The sequence below is a fragment of the Propithecus coquereli genome, unplaced genomic scaffold (assembly GCF_000956105.1).
Source record: "Propithecus coquereli isolate 6110/MARCELLA unplaced genomic scaffold, Pcoq_1.0 Scaffold540, whole genome shotgun sequence".
Classification (NCBI taxonomy): Eukaryota; Metazoa; Chordata; class Mammalia; order Primates; family Indriidae; genus Propithecus; species Propithecus coquereli.
In genome coordinates, this window is record NW_012151286.1 from 1269018 (window position 1) to 1289595 (window position 20578).

At 53.1% G+C, this 20578-nt stretch overlaps 2 protein-coding genes across 2 annotated transcripts in view; one reads left to right on the forward strand and one right to left on the reverse strand.

Annotated features, from left to right (window-relative positions):
• The first annotated feature begins 455 nt into the window (after positions 1-455).
• Positions 456-6662, forward strand: ARL2BP (ADP-ribosylation factor-like 2 binding protein). Its single transcript, XM_012657449.1, has 6 exons — positions 456-637; positions 1389-1450; positions 2998-3104; positions 4291-4376; positions 4589-4685; positions 5358-6662. Exons 1-6 carry the CDS (start codon positions 600-602, stop codon positions 5457-5459), a joined length of 492 nt encoding a protein of 163 aa, XP_012512903.1. The 5' UTR covers positions 456-599; the 3' UTR covers positions 5460-6662.
• A 2385-nt stretch (positions 6663-9047) lies between these two features.
• Positions 9048-20578, reverse strand: part of PLLP (plasmolipin) — a 19912-nt gene continuing 8381 nt past the window's right edge. Inside the window, exons 2-4 of the mRNA XM_012657426.1 lie at positions 13148-13321; positions 10824-10946; positions 9048-9369 (exon numbers count right to left, since the gene is read on the reverse strand). Of these exons, the coding sequence (XP_012512880.1) occupies positions 9253-9369; positions 10824-10946; positions 13148-13321 (414 nt within the window). The 3' untranslated portion in view covers positions 9048-9252. The remainder of the gene's footprint in view (positions 9370-10823; positions 10947-13147; positions 13322-20578) is intronic.

A 20578-nucleotide genomic window follows, 5' to 3' on the forward strand; every position in this document is an offset into this window, starting at 1 on the left:
TTTATCCTCAACTTGCTACGTGAGGAAACTCAGGTTCTTGGCTTCTGTTCCTTCACCCATAAAGTGGGGGCCACGCGAAGATTTAGTCCCTGCACATTGAGGGAACATTCCAGCGAGCCACTGCCTGCGTAGCGAGGCTCTACATCCCACCGGACGTTCTCTCGCTTTCCCGACTTCCTCTCCCGCCGCCTCGCGTGCTGCCGGCAGCCAATCACAGGCTCGCGTTACCCGACGCCGGGGCGGGGCAAAAGCGGAAGGGTTGCGGTGGCCATGGTGATGGGGGGCGGGGCGCGACTCCCCGCAGTTGGTAACCGACGTCTGGACCAAGGGCGGCGGCGGCGGCGGCGCGAACAGGCCCGGCCCGCGCGTGGCCGCAGCCGGGGAGCCTGGGGTCGGGCTTCGCGCACAAGCGCTGACCCGGCAGGGCGGTGAGCGGGCCGGGGCGGTGACGTCCCTCCCCGCCAGCCGACCGCCGTGCCCTCGATGCGGGCTGGGGCCTTGTGGAGCAGAGCGGAGGCTGGGCCCGGCCCCGGGCGGCGGGCGGGGTAGGAGCCCACCTGGCCGGCTCGCCCGAGCGGGCGGGTGCGGCGGCGGTGACGATGGACGCCTTAGAAGAAGAGAGCTTCGCGCTGTCCTTGTGAGTGACGCCGCCAGGGCCCGGGCGGCTGGGGGCCGGGGGCAGTAGGCGCACGGCCTCGGCCCCCGCCCTGTAAAACGGGTGTCCTCAGAGGGTCGGGGCGAGGAACCGCCAAGGCTCCGTCTTGTGGCTTCTGAGGCCGCCGGGTTCAGGCCCCTGAGGACAGACATGCTACACGGGAGTCACCCGTTTATGGGCACCTCCATCACAATCCACACCCCCTCCCCCAACCCTTAGCCGTCCGCAAAACCTGGCGGGCTTGAGCCGGCTGGGCCTGGCCGCGGGTCAGAGAACCCTGCACCACTACCACCCGCCCCCCATCAGGGACCCCTGATCAAATTACCCTCCTAGCCAGTATTCCGTCTGCGCGGGGTTCATGCACACAAGCAGATAGGTGTGGGGTGATAGCAAAGATGCGGTGAGTAGATCCCGCAGGAAATAAATGCGGAGAAGCCTGGAGATGTCTGACGCCAGCCTTTGCTCCCTTCATTTGTCCCTTTTGTAATTCATGGTGTCATCAGGTTTTGTGAAAATGGAGCCATCACATTCAACGTTCATGTCACAGATGTGTCACGTGTGTTTTCTTCTGTTTGAAATTGCTAGATGATAATCATTCTTAATTGTTGAAGCTAGCTGATGGGAAGTTCATTTTGCCCTTTTTTCTTTTGTGCACGTTTGAAAATGTCCATCATAAAAATTTTTTTAAAAACGAATTATTTGAAACAGCACCTAATGCAGGCATATTTTGCAGTTCCTCCGCCTCTGATGCAGAATTTGATGCTGTGGTTGGCTATTTAGAGGACATTATCATGGGTAAGCTTTTAAGGATATTGCTTTTAAGGACACTGAAATGATTTTGGAGAGTTAATTTTAGAAACAGAAAATACCAAGCTGCATGCAGTTTTTAATGTAGCACAATGTAATATTAAGTAAGCCTTACTTCAGGCTGTCTTAGAAACAAACAGCCCAATACTCCTTAAAACGATAATCATAAATTCAGGGGTCTGGAAGGGACTTATTCAGGTAATGGGGCACTGAGAAGTATGGAGTTCTTGGCAAAGCTTCAGGGAAGAATGATCTACTTTATTTCATATGTAGGGTAAGGACGACTTTGTTTTTTAGATAGTTTTAATATTTTCCTGCCATAAAACCATAACCATAAGCACATATGTCCATGAAGAAAACAAGGTGCCAAACTTCAGCTGGCCCTGTATTTTCCTGGGTTTTGAGTTGTTATTTGTGGATTCATATTTTCATCCATAAATCCTGCTAAATAACAGACAAGCAGTAACAGATCCCAAAGGTTTAAGACAAATATGTAGGAGGGAAAAACTTAAACTAGAGAAAATTCTATTGACTTCAAGTTTTGTGAGAATTAGGAAAAGAATACTGTTATTTAGTGTTGCTGTATAGCTTAATCCAGTTTAGCCTGAAAATCACTGACCAAGTTTTTTTGACCAAGTTCAGATCCCATAAAAGTTCATGCCCTTAATTCCTGAATATAGATGTTTCACTATTAAGCTCTTGTGCCGTGTGGATTTGAGGATTTCTGGGGAATACTGAAGAGTTTGTTCAGTTCTTTTGCCTCTTACGCTGTGGGAAAAATGAGCCTTCTGTAAGCCCAGGGCATTTATCCCAAGGTCTGGGTAGTTTCTGAAGCTTTCCTTTAATTTTTAGGCAGAATATTCTATTGAGTACCCTAACATTTATTAAGTGTTCACTCTGAACTACAATAGTTTCTACATGAATTCTCATTTAAAGTCCACCTTGCAATCCTGTATGATAGGTACTATAAATCATCCTCATTTTGCAGATGAAGAAATAGGAGTTTAGAGAAATTAATTAACTTATCCAAGGTCACACAGCTTGGCTGAAGTGGGATTTGAACCCAGGCAGGCTAGCTCTTACCAGGCCCCATACTTCTAATCACTAAACTGTTTCTACAACTGCTGCTGAAATTATATTAAAATAAGAGAGAACCAGTTTGTTTCTTTACAGAAAAGTCATGTGAGGGCGTTCCCAAGCCACCCATATGGATATATTTAAAATGAACGGCAGGATGGTGGTCATGGTTGCACAACAATGTGAACATACTTAAAGCCACTGAACTATACACTTAAAAATAGTTAAAATGATAAAATTTTTTGTAGATTTTAGCACAATTTAAAAAAGAGACGGGATTGGTCTATTTCAACATCAGTGTCCCAGATGATACCCCCTTAAAACACCAGCTTTCCCTCTCCTAGAGATTGGCCATTGAGAAAGCAGTAAGTACTGCTAACATAGATCTTGCCTACTTATAAATCGTAATGGTTTGTAGTCTCCACTAAAAAGAATAAATTTTCCCTGTTGTGGTTCAGATGATGAGTTCCAGATACTACAGAGAAATTTCATGGACAAGTACTACCAGGAATTTGAAGACACGGAAGAGAATAAACTCACCTACACACCTATTTTTAATGAATACGTAAGTAGATTTCTATTTCTCCTACTAGGAGATTAGGGTTTCTTTAAGATTTAGAATCAAAAGATACTGAAATTTTGCTGTCTTTTAAAATATGTCACCATACACTGCCAGGAATTCTAAATAGAATCTGGTTTAGTTCCTTTGGCTCCACACAGCTCTTGGGGCTGTTTTCCAAATGACTTTCAGCCAAATATTGGACGAGCTCATCAACTTCTTGTTTAAAAGAAGTTTGAAACAGGCACCCATAGCGCAGGCCTTTAGTCCCAGCTACTCGGGAGGCTGAGGCTGGAGAATCGCTTCAGCTCAGACCAGCCTGGGCCACATAGACACCCTCCGCACCCCATCTCGAAAAAAATGATGAAATAAACAATGTGGCTTTACCATAATTCTGCTTTCAGTTGCAATACATGAGTTCACGATACCTTGCAGGTGTATGCTTTTGAAAAACCTTTTTGCTTTCACACACTATTTCTTTCTTTTGTGTAATCTAGTCAGGTACACATGACTGTTAAGTAAAAGTGAAAATTGTGACCAAGATCACTAACTTTCCACTAGTTGGTGGAAGAACCAAGACCGGAACCCAGGAACCTCAACTCATCACCGTTGGGTCTCTACACTATACCCTGAGGCCTCTTGGCAGCCTCCTGGGATTATCTCATCTGTCTGATAATAAATAGGTTTGAGCCTCCTGGGATTATCTCATCTGTCTGATAATAAATAGGTTTGAGCCTCCTGGACTTTATTTTCTTAACACAGAAGCACAGCATAAACGATGAAACCACCCAGAAGGAAGCTGTGACTGCCTCTGAGTGTATGCTTTTTTGTATATTGTTTGCACAGATGCCATCTGCCCAGGAAGCAAACCCCCCTCCCCCCATATTTCCCCCTGCACGGGGGAGTGGGCCATGGAAAAGCCCTACTGCTCACTGTCTGCACCTGTGTACAACATCCATCCTGCTGCAGCGTAATTACCAGCAAATGCCTTTCTGCCATGCCAGGCTGAGTGCTTATCCAGCACAGGAGCTGTGTTTTGGTCCTCTTTGGTGTCCCCACCACTCAGCATAGAGCCTGGGACATAGACCAGGACCTCAGGAAATGTTTATGAGGGGCTGGAGGACAGGCTGTCTGAAAAGCAGTCTTGTTTTCCCAAAGTGTGGTCTCACCAAGATTCTCTCCACTGTTGTAGATTTCTCTGGTAGAAAAATATATTGAAGAACAGCTGCTAGAGCGGATTCCTGGATTTAACATGGCGGCTTTCACAACAACGTTACAGTGAGTAGAGCTAGACTGTATTTTTTTTTTTAACATTTTCTCACCATCTTCCCTAGTGTGAACAAAAGGCCCTCCCCACCCTCCCCCCCACCCCTCAGTGCGAGCACTTGGTGGTTAGGTCCTGGGTGGGAAGCTCTCAAAACCTTTGAATGAAATCTTGAAGAGACTGTTGCATCATTCATTCATGAAATAGCCATCCTTTCCTTTTGCAGGCACCATAAGGATGAAGTGGCTGGTGACATATTTGACATGCTGCTCACATTTACAGATTTTCTGGCTTTTAAAGAAATGTTTCTGGACTACAGAGCAGTAAGTTACTACCGCCTGTTTATTTAGCTACATTGAACCACTTAGAAAGTTCCGAGTAGAACTATTGAACACAAACCACTTCCCATGCGCTTGCCATCATTCTCCCTTAAAACTGACCAGTGTCAGTCTAGTAGCTGGTGAGGTATCAGAAGAGTGAGCTGCTGTTCTGCCTTGGCTGGGACCTTTTCATGTTTTGGTGAAACAGACCCCCAGTTTGATTGTAGGGTTCCTAAATAATCACAAGGACAAAAAACAAAAAGCAGATCTCATTCTGCCTTGCCTTTCTTATAATGCAGGCTCTTTATAAGAAAAATAAATGGTGCTGGGTATGGTGGTGTGTGCCTCTAGTCCCAGCTGCTCTCAGGAGGTACTGCACTATGATCACACCTGTGAATAGCCAGTGCATTCCAGCCTGGGCAACATGGCAAGACCCCATCTCAAAAAAAAATTTTTTCCCAGTAAAGAGAGGCACATTTTTAAGATTGCATTTTAAGAATGACCAGGGCCAGTGTTGAGCAGAAATGCAAAATAACCTCCTTTCCCTTTCTGTGTACTCCCCCTGATGGTCCACACTCCCACCCTGAGCTCTGCCTTCCCCATGCCAGAGGCAGGGTCCTGAACCAGGACTCTTCCTATTCCTTGCCTCTTGAGGTTGTTTGTTTTCTTGTGTAGGAAAAAGAAGGCCGGGGACTGGACTTAAGCAGTGGTTTAGTGGTGACTTCATTGTGCAAATCATCTTCTATGCCAACTTCCCAGAACAATCTACGGCACTAGACCCTACCTGCAGCCAGTGAATGGGATCATTCTGGATGTCACTGGCCCAAGAGGCCAAAAGGCTCAGCTAATGACAGAAGAATACATCTTACTTAGAAAGACTGACTCTGTCCTGCATTCCTGTTAAGTATTGATGGGTCAAAAACAAAAGGACCTAACCCTCCTGGACCTGGTTATCCTGGAACAACTTCTTGTATTCATTAAGCCCTCCCCAGTGAGATCCCTCGCTCAGGTGCTTCTGAGTGAGACTCCTCTGGAACAAGCCCATGGTCAGGCATTCCACTTGGGGGCCCCTGCCCCAGCAAACATGTCGGTGTGTCAGTAGTGTGGAATAACCCAGCATTACGAGCCCTGTTTGTCCCCAGTAGACTTTGCATGAAGTTTTTTTGTGCACTCACAGCTCTTTTTCACATGGGTCAGAATTTCAGTCCTTCAGCCTCATTGGGGTTTTGAGTATTTATCTAGCGTGTTATTCAAGCCAGCTGCCCGTCTTGAGATTTCCGAATCTCCTGATCACAGCTTGTCCTGGCTGTAGCAATCAACTGAAAGAGATGTCCTTTACCTAACATCAACTCCCTAGTCTCAACATTTGCAGTCCTTGTATCACTGTGTCTTCTGCTGGTCCTGATGTAATCCCACTGTTCTAGAAGTCTCTTAAGCATTATTTTTGAAAAAATATTTTTATAGATGAAATACTCAGGCTAACCTAGTGGACATGATCTTGGAACTTCCATGATTACCCACTTAAAGATCAAAGTATTATATGCTGTGTGCTTAGCTGTTCGTGCTATGAAGGCAAAAATGCTTTCTATTTTGGCATTCATTCTTATTTTACTGGGCGCTGATGAATGTATGCTGTGTGCTGGAAATTGACTAAAAGCTATCCTGTTCTTAATAGCATGTTAAATGTGTTTGTGCACGTTTGCTGAAAATCCTTTCTGTATAAACCAGTTTGTTAGGTTTTCTATTGGGGTAGGTAGGGACTCCTAATTTCTTCTTCCTGTCAGAATCTCTCCTACCGAGATAGATGGTGTTCCAGCGTCTAGCTCAGCATGAGTAGGAGGTAGTAAACAGCTTTGCTGCTCATCTGTCTGCTTTGGTTTAATACAATGTTTGGTAGAATATTACGGATCAGAAAACATGTATATCACATCTCTAGAAAGAAGAAAAAACATAGTAGTTCAATTCCAATGTGTACCCTTGATTTTTTTTTTTTTTTTATTCCAGGGTTTTGTGGGGGTACAAACATTATAGTTACACTTTATGTCTTTGCCTCACCCAGATGCGGGTTAAAGGCATGCCCTTCCCTCCCTTTAGTGCTCCCCGTGTTCTTTAGTTGTAGATTTGCCCCCCCCATCCCCCTAATCCCTAGAGAGTATTTCTGCCTTGTGATTTTTTTTTTAAAGTAAAAATCTGTACTGACTTTACCCTGGGTATTCTGGTTTTAAAGGATGAGCTATGAACTATGTGTTTTTCTGTACTGATGTATTGCTTATTAAATACTTTTGTACCATGAGTAAAATTTGAGGTGTTTGGCAAGAACCATCATTCTAGATGAGTCATTCCCTTTCTGCAATATAGCCACCGCCATCAGGGTATTATTGCTTTGCCCCCTCGACCTTTTTTTTTTAAAGGCTAGTCAGGTGAAGCAGTGGGAGTGGAAAAGAAACAAATCTGCAGCTGGCTGTTGTAAACACCACTGCACGCAGACCAGCCTGCTTTGGTCCTTCAAAACCATTCTCAGAGCCAGCTTTTTAAAATGCCACCTCTCCCGGGCTTGCTTTCTCTTCCTGCTCTTCTCACAAGTGGGACTGTCCACCACAGGCCAGGCATGTTGGGGGCACTTGGTTAAGACCTGTTGAGCAGCCTGCCTGGTTGAGAAGGGGCAAGTGGACAAGTCCAGAGGTTAAGTGATGAAAACATAGCAAGAAGAAAGGCAAATTTCTACTCAAAAAAAAAAAGCAAGCTTAATATTGTAAGTAGGCTTTCTGATTTCTTTTAAAATAACCTAGCAATCTGTGTCTCTGACCACACAGACGCTTGGACTGAGACGCCATGTGCCACCTTCGATGGGCTCCTGCCTGGCCTGGGCTGAGAAAGCCTGACATTCTGCCCCAGCCCCACGGGAAGCAACAGTGCCCCAAACTGCAGTCTAAGGACTGACTGGGCATGTTAATGTCCCCCCGAAGTCAGCTGTGTTTTAGGGCCTCGGCTCACCTGTGGGGTGAGCTCTCTAACCTGCTAGGATTTTTGTCTTTTGTGCCCCTAACATAGGTTGCTCTTCCTTAAAACTAAACTCTTCTATATCTTAATCCTGGAATGACTATAACTTATTATTCAAAGTCTGAGACACTTGAGAGTAAAAGGGGACGCTGTTACACCCGAGGCTGCTGTCCCCCCTTGCTTAGTAAAAGCAGCCGTCTGCCACTGTACCTCGTTGCATCTTAATTGTTCCCACTTTTTTAAAAAGGACAGAGGGTACCTAGAAACAAACACCTGTGGCTTAGTGTTCAGAGAACATGGGTCCGTGGTGGCAGAAGAACGAGCACAGCCAGCTCAGATGCTTTCCTGTCTGCTGGCACTGCCGGCTCTGGGCATCGAGCGTGGCCAGCCACCTTGATTACCTGACCTCTGAGCTTCACAAACTTGGGACATGATTGAAATCTTGTGCCCAAAGCAGGGGTGACTAAGTTAGTTCTTGTTAGACTGGAACACTTGAGAATAAACAGCAGCGCCACTGCGTTTACGCCAGGACTAATGGCACAGAGCAGGACTGTTCCAGACACAGCAGGCAGGAAGTGCGGGTGGCCCGTGATTAGCCTGTGGTAATGAGCGACTCCGGAACCCGAACTGCCCCGTAGTAGACATTCGGAACCTTTATTCAGTCCACCTGCAGCTCCCTGAAGTTCACGATCCCCTACGACCGATTCCCCAACAACTTTCCCAAATAAGTTCTTCCATCTTTATTTTTGTAAAAAAAGGAAGAAAAGAAAAAGAAACAACAAAGTCACTACCAACACATGACAACTTACCCGGCAAGGTCTTGATTCCCTCCCTCCTCCATGTCCCATGAGCCTAACCAACAGTGGCAGGGCAGCAGTCGGCGTGGATGTTAGCTTGTCCCAAAGGGAGTATTATAAAGACGGGCTTAGGAAAGGCAGGAAACCTGGATGGGTCTTTCATCACTGAGAAGTCACTTACACCTGATTCGCTTTAAGTAACCGCTATGTCTGCCATGCAGGGAAGGAAGACCGTGCTGTCCAAAATCGTAACCCTCTTCCTACAAGTGACATGGCTCGGGCAGGTTCGGGTTGGAGTTGCGTTTTAAGGAATTGGAGTGGTTTCGTAGTTTGCAGAGCTCTTCTGGAACAAAGGCTAAGACGATACGTGTTGCTTGTTAGGCTTACGCTATGGCAGGTCAGGCTGCAGGGCTGCAGTCTCCGTTAGTGCATTTAGTGCTGCTGAGAAGGGTGGGCCCCAGCCTCGGACGCTGAAGTCCTCTAAAGACAAGGCAGAGACAGTGGCCCCCGTATCCCCCGTCAGCTTCCACTGAGTAAGGGGGATGGGGACGAGGTCTCGGGCGTTGGCCTCCTGCCAGCCCATACATGTGCCAACTTGGGCCTGTTTCCTTAGGAGCGCTGCGAGAGCTTGAGTCTGAGGAGCAGAGGGGAGAAAGCATAGTCCCTGCCAGGCTGACTCCACACAGGGCTCCCCAGCCTTGGGCTTGCGGGGTGACCCTGCACTGTGACCCAGCGACAGCTTCAGCCTCAGGGTGGGCCAGGGCACAGGTGGTTTAGGCATAGCCGCCAGCCATCTGACTGGTGGCCGCGTTGCTGCGTACCCCTCGCCAGGCCTGGAAACTGAAGAAGGTGCTCACGGCGTAGGCAATCATCACTAGACACGCAAAGAACTGAAAGAGGAGAGAAGGGCACGGCTGTCAGTCTGAGTACTGGGTCCTGGGAGCAAGAGGGTGACAGTAACGAAAGCACCAGGCCCAGCCTGTGAAACCCTGAGTCACAGCCCCTCAGTGAACCAGACGTTAACTCCTCATTCTTAGCCACGTGCGCTTGACGGCTGCCTGTCGTGGGGCTAATGAGCACCAGCTTCTGGAGATGCCAACGTGACCTTCTAACATGGGAAACAAAAAGCCACACAGGCACGTTGTGTCAGACCGTGAGAAGGGCAACGGTAAGAGTGACTGAGGGGACGCCTCGCAGGGATTCAGTTTTAAAAAGACAACATTCAAAGGCCACCCTAGGAATTTTCTGGAACCAGTTCATGCCTCTGTACTCGTACCTACAACCATATTCAGAAGCTCCATGCCTCTGTTCCCGTGCCTGAATTTACTAATTTCAAAACCACCTTCATCAGGAAGAGTAAGGAAACCCAACTGCTCGTCTAGACCCTGCCCTACCCTGGACTTAGCCATGACGAGCCTGTCACTCAGCCCCTCTGCGCCAACGTTTCCTTGTCTGTCAAGAGGGACTGGTAGTCCCTTCCTCTTCCTCACTGGGGGTCACAGGGTCCTGGAGGAAACGGGTGCAAGGCCTTGTGGAGTGGCAGGCGTGGAGGGGACTGCGGCACCACTGGCCACTTGACACGCGTCCAGAGTTGGGCTTCACGGAGGAGCCTGTGAATCTCCCCAAATGGTTTAAACCGAAATATTTTCGCATGTGCACTTGCCAAAGGGGGAGGGTCCCTAGTTTTTTTTTTTTTTTTTGAGACAGAGTCTCACTCTGTTGCCCGGAGTAGAGTGCCATGGCGTCAGCCTAGCTCACAGCAACCTCAAACTCCTGGGCTCAAGCAATCCTCCTGCCTCAGCCTCCCAAGTAGCTGGGACTACAGGCATGCGCCACCATGCCCGGCTAATTTTTTCTATATAGATTTTTAGTTGTCCAAATAATTTATTTCTATTTTTAGTAGAGATGGGGTCTCGCTCTTGCTCAGGCTGGTCTCGAACTCCTGACCTTGAGCAATCCACCCGCCTCGGCCTCCCAGAGTGCTAGGATTACAGGCGTGAGCCACCGCGCCCAGCCTCCTAGTTTTTAATAGATTCTCCAAAGGAGGACGTGACCCTAAATCTGCATGGCATAACTGATTTACGACGGAGTTCAATAGCTAACCTAAAACTTCCATTGGCCACCACACACTGTTCCCCAAGCATTTTGGTTCCTCAAGGTCTACTGTGAATTACGGAAGCCCGAAAGCAGCCTGGCTCCCCTCTGAGACCCGCTGAGAGTTCAGGTGATAACTGCTCAGGAGGTGGCAGGTGCCTGGCCTCAGACCAAGGGAGCTGAGTGAGTTCTGGGGCCAAGACCCCGGTTTGGCCCACCCCCCCTGCAGACTGCCAGGAAGCACACTCACCGAGGCGGCCGCACGCTGGTTGTAGGCTTGCGTGCCCTTCAGGGACGTCGGGTCGACTGCCGCGGAGCAGGTGATGAAGGCGGTGATGTAGAGGACGGTGGCGCCGGCATTGAAGATCATTAACTGCCGGAGGTCAGGGTGGGAAGCGGGGTGGGGAGAAAAGCCTTAAGACATGAGGAGACTGAGCCGGAACCTCCTGGTTCCCACTGGCACACCCCTTTAGTAGCCAGAGGGTGGGGATGCAGACACGTGGGTCTTTCCCACCAGAAAGACCTCGCAAGGTAGCAGTCCCCTTACCTAAGGCTGAGAGTGGGAGGGGAGATGATGGGAAGGCCTACAGCGCTGGGGTCAGGGCCAGGGCCAAGTCCCATGAGGCCAAACCCATTCCCCACAGCAGAAGGCCAATCCGTGACCCAGCTCACTGTACCAGCTAAAGAAACAGGGGCCATTTCAAGTGTGGCTCAAGGGCCAGCCCAGGCCCTCCCCAGTACCACTGCGGGGCTTGGCTCTGCGGCTGCTCCCGGGGTGGGGGTCTCACATCCCTCTCTGCGTCCAGGGGGAGGAACCTATGTCTCCCTTTTGGCGACATCCTAAGCTCAAGGCCCCAAGCAAATGCCAGGGTCAGGACTGCGGGAGGACCCAGACACCCCTAGCTGGATGCCGAGCCAGACTGGCAGGAAGCAGCCCTCGGCTGACCACCAGGCTCCGCTCCCATATTCCGCACACTTGGGTCTTGCTAACAGTCTTCAAACTGGTTGCCCTTAAACATTCAGTTTGCCCCATACGCTTTTTAAAAATTACCAACATTTTAAAATTAGATTTCGTATAAAACTTTTTCATATTAAAAAATCTAAAGATATCAAAAGATTTGGCATCAAGGGACCTGCATTCCCACTAGCAACAGATGGAGCTGAGTGGGGTGGCTCCCTACAGACAGATGGAGGCAGAGCCCCTCCTGACCCGCTTCACTCACGTATCTCGCCTGGATCCTCTAGGGGTCTGGTGTAAGCCAGCCTCTCTACGTGCAGTTAAGCCCTCCTTGCCCCATCTGTTAAAGGTCCAAGAGCACTAGAAACACGGCCCTGCCACCACGGCCTGCAGAAAGGAGCCTCCTTCCTTCAACACCCGTGGGTGGAGCCCCAGATCTGTGCCTAAGAGACACAGAAGCTTCCATCTCCAGAGACTTCTTTCTTAGAGGCTCCCAGGACGTGGGGCAGAAGGCTGGACCTTGAGCCCAGGAGTCAAGCTGCCTTCTCCTTGCCTTAAAATCTTCCCTGCCAGGCCCAGCACGGTGGCTCATGCTTGTAATCCTAGCACTCTGGGAGGCTGAGGCAGGAAGATCAGCTGAGGTCAGGAGTTCAAGACCAGCCTGAGCAAAGGCAAGACCCCCCCCCCCCCCCACCGCCATCTCTACTGAAAATAGAAAAAATTAGCCAGGCGTGGTGGTGGGCACCTGTAGTCCCAGCTACTCGGGAGGCCAAGGCAGAAGGGTCGCTTGAGCCCAGGAGTTTGAGGTTGCAGTGAGCTAGGATGATGCCACGGCACTCTACCCGGGGCAACAGAGCGAGACTGTCTGAAAAAAAAAGTCTTCCCTGCAAGCCCAGCGACCCCTGCAAACACCGCCTGGCACCTGCCAGTGACGTGGAGATCTAACAAACCCATTCTGTCTTGAGGATGACTCACGTTTCCTCAGTTTAAAAAGTCATTGAATTGCAAACAATGACGCCTAGTCCCAGCCTTGCTTGTCTTACAATCATGTGCCTCTCTCGCCTCTCTGCTCACTGAAAGCTTCAGACCCCAGCTGCAGGGGTTTTCCGGGTCAGAGGAAAAAAAAAAACCAGCAGCTTTCTGTGTCTGGCCGGGGTACTTCCTATGTCCGCTCTCGGCCGTGTCCTGGGGCAAACCTGGGACCCAGCCTCTCCCCTGGTCACAGGGCCTCACCCTGGAGGCAGCTGGGTGCCCGAGGGCCTGGGTGACTCCTGGCAGCTCACCCCAGCCTCCAGCCACAGGGGACAAGCCCACACAATGCAGGCTCAAATTCCGACCACCCACAAAAAGGAAAAATGTTTTTGAGATTCCAAGTGGCCTCTTGTGCATCCATTTAGAAGGCCCCTCACTTCTACCCGCTTCCCGAGACAAGGTCAAGCCTATGTCCTTCTGGGCTCATGGTGCTCAGAAAAACCTCCCCGCACACTGGCTCTGCCGGCCAGCGAATGGTCAGGGAGGACGCCAGCCACCCCACCCCCACCTCGCCACTTCTCATTAGGGACGGCCACTCTCGGGGGTCAGCCTGAGCCACCCCCCTTGTCTCCACCCAGACTCACCACTAGCGGCCAGGGCACCATGTACAGCTTCATGTGCAGCTGAAACAGGTAGAGGACGAAGAAGATGATTGTCACCAGCCAGAGGAAGACACCGACGAACATCACCCAGCTGTAGGCCGGGTACAGGTGGTACGGGGTGCTGGCGATCAGGGCCCACACCAGCAGCCCCAGCACCTGGGGGCGAGACAGGGCGGAGTCTGCCAGAGCCTTGGCCTCGTTTCTCATTTAGCCAAGAAATGCTGATTTGGCCCCTGCTGTATACCCCTGTGCTGGGGACCTGGCTTGGTAACTCTTGGTAACTCCTCTTTCATCTCAGCTGAGATGTCAGGTGCTCCAGGACACTGTCCCCACTCCTCCAGTCTGTGTTCCAGAACCCTCTTCTGTGCTCACGCGGCCTCCCAGGCTCCCACCACCCAGGACTGTCATTCTGTTTCCTTCCCCAGACCGTGAGCTCTCCAAGGGCAGGGCAGCAGCCATCTGTCTCACCGCTGCCCCCGACACCCAGTACAGGACCTGGGCCCTGCCAGGGGCCCCGTAAAAGCTGCTGGAAGGAAGATCAAGTCACTATCGCATCCTTGAGGGCTGGTCACAGTCCCAGAGGTGGGAAATCAATGAGTCCTCCTCCCACCTAGGCCCAGCAGAGAATGTCGCAAGGGCCGATGGGTGACCTCCCGCCTGACACCCTGCCCTCTGCCTCTCCTACCCCACATCTCTGGCTCTTCCAACTGCCCTGCTCTATAGATGTTACCATCTTACAGGTGAAACCGGGCCTCAAAGAAGTCAAGGGACCTGTGTCACACCACTCCCACGTGGCAGGATGGGCCCTGGCATCCCAGCAGAGTGGAGCTACTTTAAGGACCCATGAGGTCACGTACAGCAATGGGCACAACAGAAGTGTCCGCTTTTGTTTTTGATATTCCAGAAGAGGCTAAGTCCCGGCCAGACTGCACAAGCGCCGGCCCTCGTGGCCCCAGGGAAGTCTACACGAACAGGTTGGCTGACTCGCCTCACCTCGTGGGGCCATCTGAAGGAGCTCGGCAGGGTGTGGCCCAGCAAAGGGTCTGCTCTGAGGCAGGGCTGGGACTCAGGGAGGCCCCAAAGTGGCACCCCTCATGTGGCTGTCCTGGGCCTCTCTAGCCTTCCTGTCCTCTTCCTTGCTGGCTGAGTCCTCTAGAGTTTCGGGTCCTCCCTTCTCCATGAGGAAATTCCCTGGAGTCCCTGGCCACTGAGGGGACAGCAGGATCTACCCTGGGGCTTCGGAGAAAGGCTCCAGTACTGATCAAGACGCATGGAGGCGTCCCTCTTCTTCCCCTGGCCAGCATCCAGGCATGTGGCACCAAGGCTGCACAGTGACCGTGCCACCAGCTCAAGGACAAGTCAGTGGGATCGCAGAGAAGCAGCCCAGGAACAAGCCCCACCTCTGCTGCTGGTCTTTGGAGACAGAAAGTCCCCCAGGCCGCTCGAACCAGCTGCAAAGCTGCTGCAAAGGCCCCAGAGCACAGCCAGAACCAGGGACCTGCCAGGCACCCCCACCCCGAAGCAGCACCCCCAAGGGCCAGAAGGGAAGTTTCTGCACGGGTCCCCTACGCACTGCCCTGCAGCCGGGACAGGAACGGCCTGCAGCCCTCTGACAGCTCTGCTGCCTCTCCCCGCCCCTTCCCGGAGCTCAGACTCGGGAAGGGCGCGGCCCACTGGGGAAGTGGTAGGTGGGACCCTGGGCTTGGGAGTCAAGGGCTGGGCGGGTGAGCACCTTCCCGTCTCTGTGGGGCTCCACTGGGCGACTCTAGCGAAGTCCATGCACTAGAACGCAGGCCCCACGAGGAATTCTGTGCTTTGCCTCTTGCTGGATCTGCAGTGCCTGGCACGTAGTACGTGCTCCATAAATACGTGCTCAAGCACGCGTGATCCCACTTCTTCAGCTGTGGCGTAGGGTCAGAAACGTGCCCTGCACAGTTGCTAGGTATGAAAAGGGGAAGCAGGTGTCAACCTGTGACCCGCTCCTGGCCTTGCCTCCTCCTGCCTAAGGAAGCGGCGCTCCGGCCCAGGTGGTAGGCCCAGGGAAGGGTCCTCCTCTCCAGGGCTAGTTCCCAGGGGTCCCGCCCCACACAGCACCCTGCCAGCCTCCGCTGCCCATCTGTGCTCTCTGCCAACCTCCGCCAGCAGGCTGGGTGAGGGCAGAGCAGGTGAGGACGTGGGGACAGTGGCTGGACCTCGCCTGCAGGCATATGCCAAGCTGGGGACAGAGCGCTTGCGTGAGGGGTCCAGGGCAGGATGTTTCAGGACACATCCCCACACCCGGAATCAGACACACCAGGGAGGCCACGGGCCCCAGAGCTGGGTGTGGCCAGCGTTCTGCAGGGGAACAAACACTCTGGAAGCGGCACGACTGGCACCTTCGCCAGGTGACAACTGGACATATCAAGGCCAATTCTATTTTTTCGTTTAAAGCAAATTCCTTACAGACCCCCACGGCCACCATGTAGCCCGGTTCCAACTGTCCGAAAGGACGCTGGAAAATGCAGTGAACCGAAAATCAAGGAAAGACCAATTCGGCTTTACGCCAACGTACACCCGTCAATCACCTGTACTATTACTCACAGCCTCGGTCACGATAACCACCTGACGCCTCCCACCGGGCGCCAGGCGTGAGTCCCGGATCCCGCCTTCGCCAGACCCCCATAGGTCGGGACTATTCCTTCTGCCCATTTCCCAACAGAAGCTCAGAAGGAGAGGTGCCCGCGGTCACCGGGGGTAAAGGGCAGGGCAGGACTGGAAGCCAGATCGTCCTTCCCGGGACCCTACCACGAGTTACGCAGTGGTGTGTAAAAACAAGGCACGTCGGCTGGCTCCGAGGGCCAGGCTGGGCAGGCACCCAGGCTCTCCCCCGCCGTGGCTGTCCCTGCCCCGCACTCCAGCCCCACCCTGGTTTCCAGATCAGCAACCGCGGCCTCCAGATGAAGCCGGTGGATAAGCGGTGGGAATTTCTAGTGCTCCTTCTGGCAGCGCTGCTGGCTCGGTGCCCAGGCGGCGCCTTGGCTTCTGCCCTAGAACAAGGAAGGTCCACTCCTCCATTTGAACCAGACAGACTGGTTTCTCCTGGTCCCTGAGCCCCCAGCCCAGGCCCCCAGAGAGACCCTGCTCAGGACAGGGCACCCTCACATTCGCTGACCCTTTCACTGGTCTGGGTGGCCCTGCCGGAAGCTGCAGGGCATGCCACACCCTCCCAGGCAGCACCCAGGGGACCAGAGGACTTGTGCCTCACAGTGGGGTTTACCCCGCCGTTCAGCTAGGAGGATGGCAAGAGGCAGCTGGGGGCCAGAGGGTGACACAGAAGGCCCTGAATCTGCCACCACCTGCCCCAGGGCTTTGCCCAGGCCCCTCCGCCCAGAAGGGGTTGTGCTCATCCCACAACCCAGACACCCTCTGTTCGTAGCGCAGGCCCCTGTGTGCGCATCTCTCTGGGTTCATACATCCAACAAGCACCTACTGAGAAGCGACATGAGGAGGAGGGGCAGCAGGGTCACTGTTGCAATTTTAGATAGGGGGCCAGGTGACATGTGATCCCAGACCCAGGGAGGTGACGGAGGGGATGGGAAGGAGCCGTGTGGATATCTGGGAAAATCTGCCTTTACCCCTGGGCCCCTGTGTGGGTCTCTCCCACCTACATGTCCACCTGTCCCCACGGTTCTCAGTAGGTGTCTACACGTACATCCGTGTCTCTCTCTTTCTCTCTCTCTCTCTCTCTCTCTCTCTCTCTCACACACACACACACACACACACACACACACACAGCCAAACCTCATCCTCCCCTCCTTCCAAACTCTCTGAGGCCCTGCAATGCCTCCCTGGGCAGGTGCTACAGATAAACAAAGAAAACCTTCTGGAAACCTCAACGGTACTTTTTTTTGTTGTTGTTGTTTTTCCCTGAAAACCTGAAGAACTTGGATCAGGAACTTTTTCTTTAAACGAGGACTGCAACGTCAAAAAGCACACATTCACAAGACCTTTGCATCTCCAAAGAATTTCTCGACAATTGGGCAACAGAGATGTTTTTGTTAAAACCACCTGCGGGACCAGAGAGGACAGATTCGTCACGAATGCCTGACCAAGAGGTATTCCTCGCTCCAGCACGGCCCTGCCCACTGTGACAGCCACACAGGCCAGCGTCCTGCTCTACGTCCTTCAGTGGCTCTGGACAGATGTTTCCTCTTCTCTTTTGTTGTGGGTTGACGTGTTTAAGTCCCAAGCCCCGGTGCCCGTGAATGTGACCTCATCGGGAAACAGGGTCCTAGGCCGATGCTCTCAAGATGAGGTCATGCTGGAGTCGGGTGGGCCCCTCATGCAATGAATGGTGTCCTTATAAGAGAAAACGTGGACACAGAGACCCACACCGGGAGAACATCCGTGGAGACGGGTAGAGCCCGGAGCGCCCAGCTCCCCACCAGCTCCGAGAGCGGCAGGGAACGGGTTCTCCCTCAGAACGAACCAACCCGCCAACACCTGGATCTCAGACTTCTGGCCTCCAGAGCCGTGGGACAATACATTCCTGTCACTTGAAGGCACCCAGTTTGTGGTACTTAGTTACAGCAGCCCTAGGACTGCTGTATACACTTTTCTTAGCTACTCTTTGAATCTGTGCATGGGTGTCATGATCTTATTCAGCTGTGTGACGTTGGCACCAATCCTGATGGAAGGTCAGCCTATCAGCTCCTTGGGTTCAAGCTCCGGCCTTGCCAACTTACTGGCTGTGTGACTTCAGGCAAGCTGCTTAACCTCTCTGTGCCTCAGGGTCTTCATCTTCAAAAGGTGCCTACCTCAGAGAGTGGTTTTGAGATGTGAATGAATACAGTAGGCAAGGTACTGAGACCAGCACCCAACACAGGCTCAACATTCAACACGTTCCGGTGTCTTCAGCGCTCTGAGGGATTAAGAATGTGGGTTTTCTCGGCAGCTCCCCGTGCCTGGTTTCCCACGGTAGTGACACTGTGTAGCTCCTTGGGGGTGTGAGTCCTCAGTAGGAGAATGCATGTACCTCGACTCAAGCACCAGGCACAGGCCCTGGCCCAGATAAGGGCCCGGTGCCAGGGCCGGGCCTGCCCACCTTACAGGCGAGGCGGCTGGCTCCCAGGGGAGGCCCTAGGAACCTCCCGGAGCTGCGCTCTCCCGGCCCCTCACAGCTGAGGGTTCTCGGGCAGACCCCTTCACCCCTTTAGACCTCAGCCTGTCCCCTGGGAGCAGGGAGGCTCACCCCACTGTTCTCTGCCGTTCCCCGCAGTCAGAGGTCCAACACTCAACACAGGCGGCCCGACGCCCTGTCTCCCGTGTTGGGGAGGACTTCTACCCACCCCACGAGCGCTAAGCTAACTCCTCCCTCGCCCCAACATGGTCACCCCAACTCTCCTTTCAGTCCTCCTCACTTCCTGGGCGGGTCAGAGCTCTGTAGACTCACTGTGTGGCCCTGGGAGAGTTACCTAACCTTTCTGGTCTGTTTCCTCATCTGACAGGTGAAGGCGTTGGGGAGTGGGGGGACGCCTATCCTGGTCACCTCAAGATGTGCTGTGCGGGTGAAATGATGTGAAAGAAAAAGTTAAAAGCCCCAGCGGTCATGAGGGCTGTCGGACAGTCGCGGGTTGGGGGGACAAATCCCGGAGCGAGGGAGCCGCGCGGAGGGAAAGCGCCTCGGAGCCTGGAGGGGACACAGGGTCTCACACCCGCAGCCTCCAGGGCTGGCAGGACACAGAAATGACCACGCTGGGCCAGGTGGGGTCTCTGGAGCGGGACAGCCACCACTGGTGCTGGTGGGGACACAGGCCTGGGGTGGCCAGAGCTGCTAATTTTTCAAGAGACACTAAAAGTCTGGGTTTGTACGTGGAAATCTTCAGCTTTTTAAACGTGGGCAACTAAACCAAATGTTTTAAAAACGACGTGAGCGTAGGAGCCACCGACTGCTGGGGTCGCCGAGGCAGCAAATCCTTCTACGGCCCCCACCGCTCCGTCCAGGAAACTGAGGCCCACAGCCGCAAAGTGAACCCGTCCCGGGGTTCCCCTCACTAGGGACACATCTGGGCAGCTTGAGGACACTCAGAACTTGGCCAGGCCCAGCCACCACCCCCGCCCTGGCCCTTCTCCCTACAGTGAAAGGGACTTTATGGGGACAAAAAGCCACCCATTGTGTCACACGAGACAAAGGGGCAGGGGACAGAGGCTCCAGGCGCCTGGGCTGGCCACACCACCCCCGCCCCGTGGGAGAGGGAGGGCTTCGAGGAAGGCACCTTGGAATCCCCATGCCGTAAACTGAGCATTCGAGCACCCTGGAGTCGTCAGGCCCCGGCTCTCCGGGGAGGGACAGCAGACTCAGAGCCCAGCCCCAAACCAACCAGATAGGGACAGTATTTAACAGCTCTAAGCCTCCCCTGTTATCAGAAAAACGGGCGTGTGAGTTACCAAACTGAGTCATTAGGTCATGGAACAGACTCTCCCAAGGGCCTGCTCTGTGCCAGGCGCCGTTCTAGGCCCTGGGAATGCGGGGGGAGCTTGGCATGCAGGGCCCCCGCCCGGACCCAGTCCCCAGCTCCGGCCCTGCTTCTCAGGGCTAGGGCATCAAGGGGACACTGGAAGACCTTGGGCTCAGGGCCTGGGCCACCTCCGAGGCTTCCCAAACGCAGCCTTCAGCACGTCACCCACTATTCCCGAGTCCCGAATCTCAGAACAGTGTTTCGATCTGAGAGGTGGGAGAGGTTTCCGCGCGCCTACCCCAGTGGCGCCTACCCCAGTGGCCGAGCCGCCCCGGACCCCCTAGCAAGGTGCCCCAGGCCCTGCAGGCACTTGCATGTCAACCACCCTGCGGCCGCCTCTTTGTTGCTTTGACAGCTCCCCTTAGGGTTTAGAAAAACCTTCCCAGCATGAACTTAACTCCTCCCTACTTAATCCCACCCCAGGTCCCATTCTGTCCTCTGGGGCCAGACCAAGCGGGTCCCTCCACAGGCAGCCCGGGTGTGTGAAGGCAGGTGGGGGCCCCTTGGGTCACACCCCAAGGCCCTCTCTGGCATCCAGAGCAAACAGCAGCGCTCCACAGTGGGGTCCCAGAAACTCAGAGCTCACCTGACTGCCCACCAGCCTCCTTCTCTCGGGAGTTTCCTGAGCCTCCCCCACAAAGCCCACCTGGGCCTGTCCAGCCACACAGAGCACCTCCAGGAAGTCCTTACCCCCTTGTAAAGCCCCAGGTGGAGTCCTAGCCTTCATCTCCCTCCACCCCTGCCCCTCACCCACCCCGCCAAGCCCCCACCAGGCCCCCACCAGGGCTTCACTCCCAGGGGCTTCCCTCCTCTGGGCCAAACTCTCTCAAGGGAAGCACTTGACCCATTTCACAGATGAGGGAAACTGAGGCTCTTGGAAGATCTGGACCTGGCCCAAGGTCTTTTTTTTTTTTTT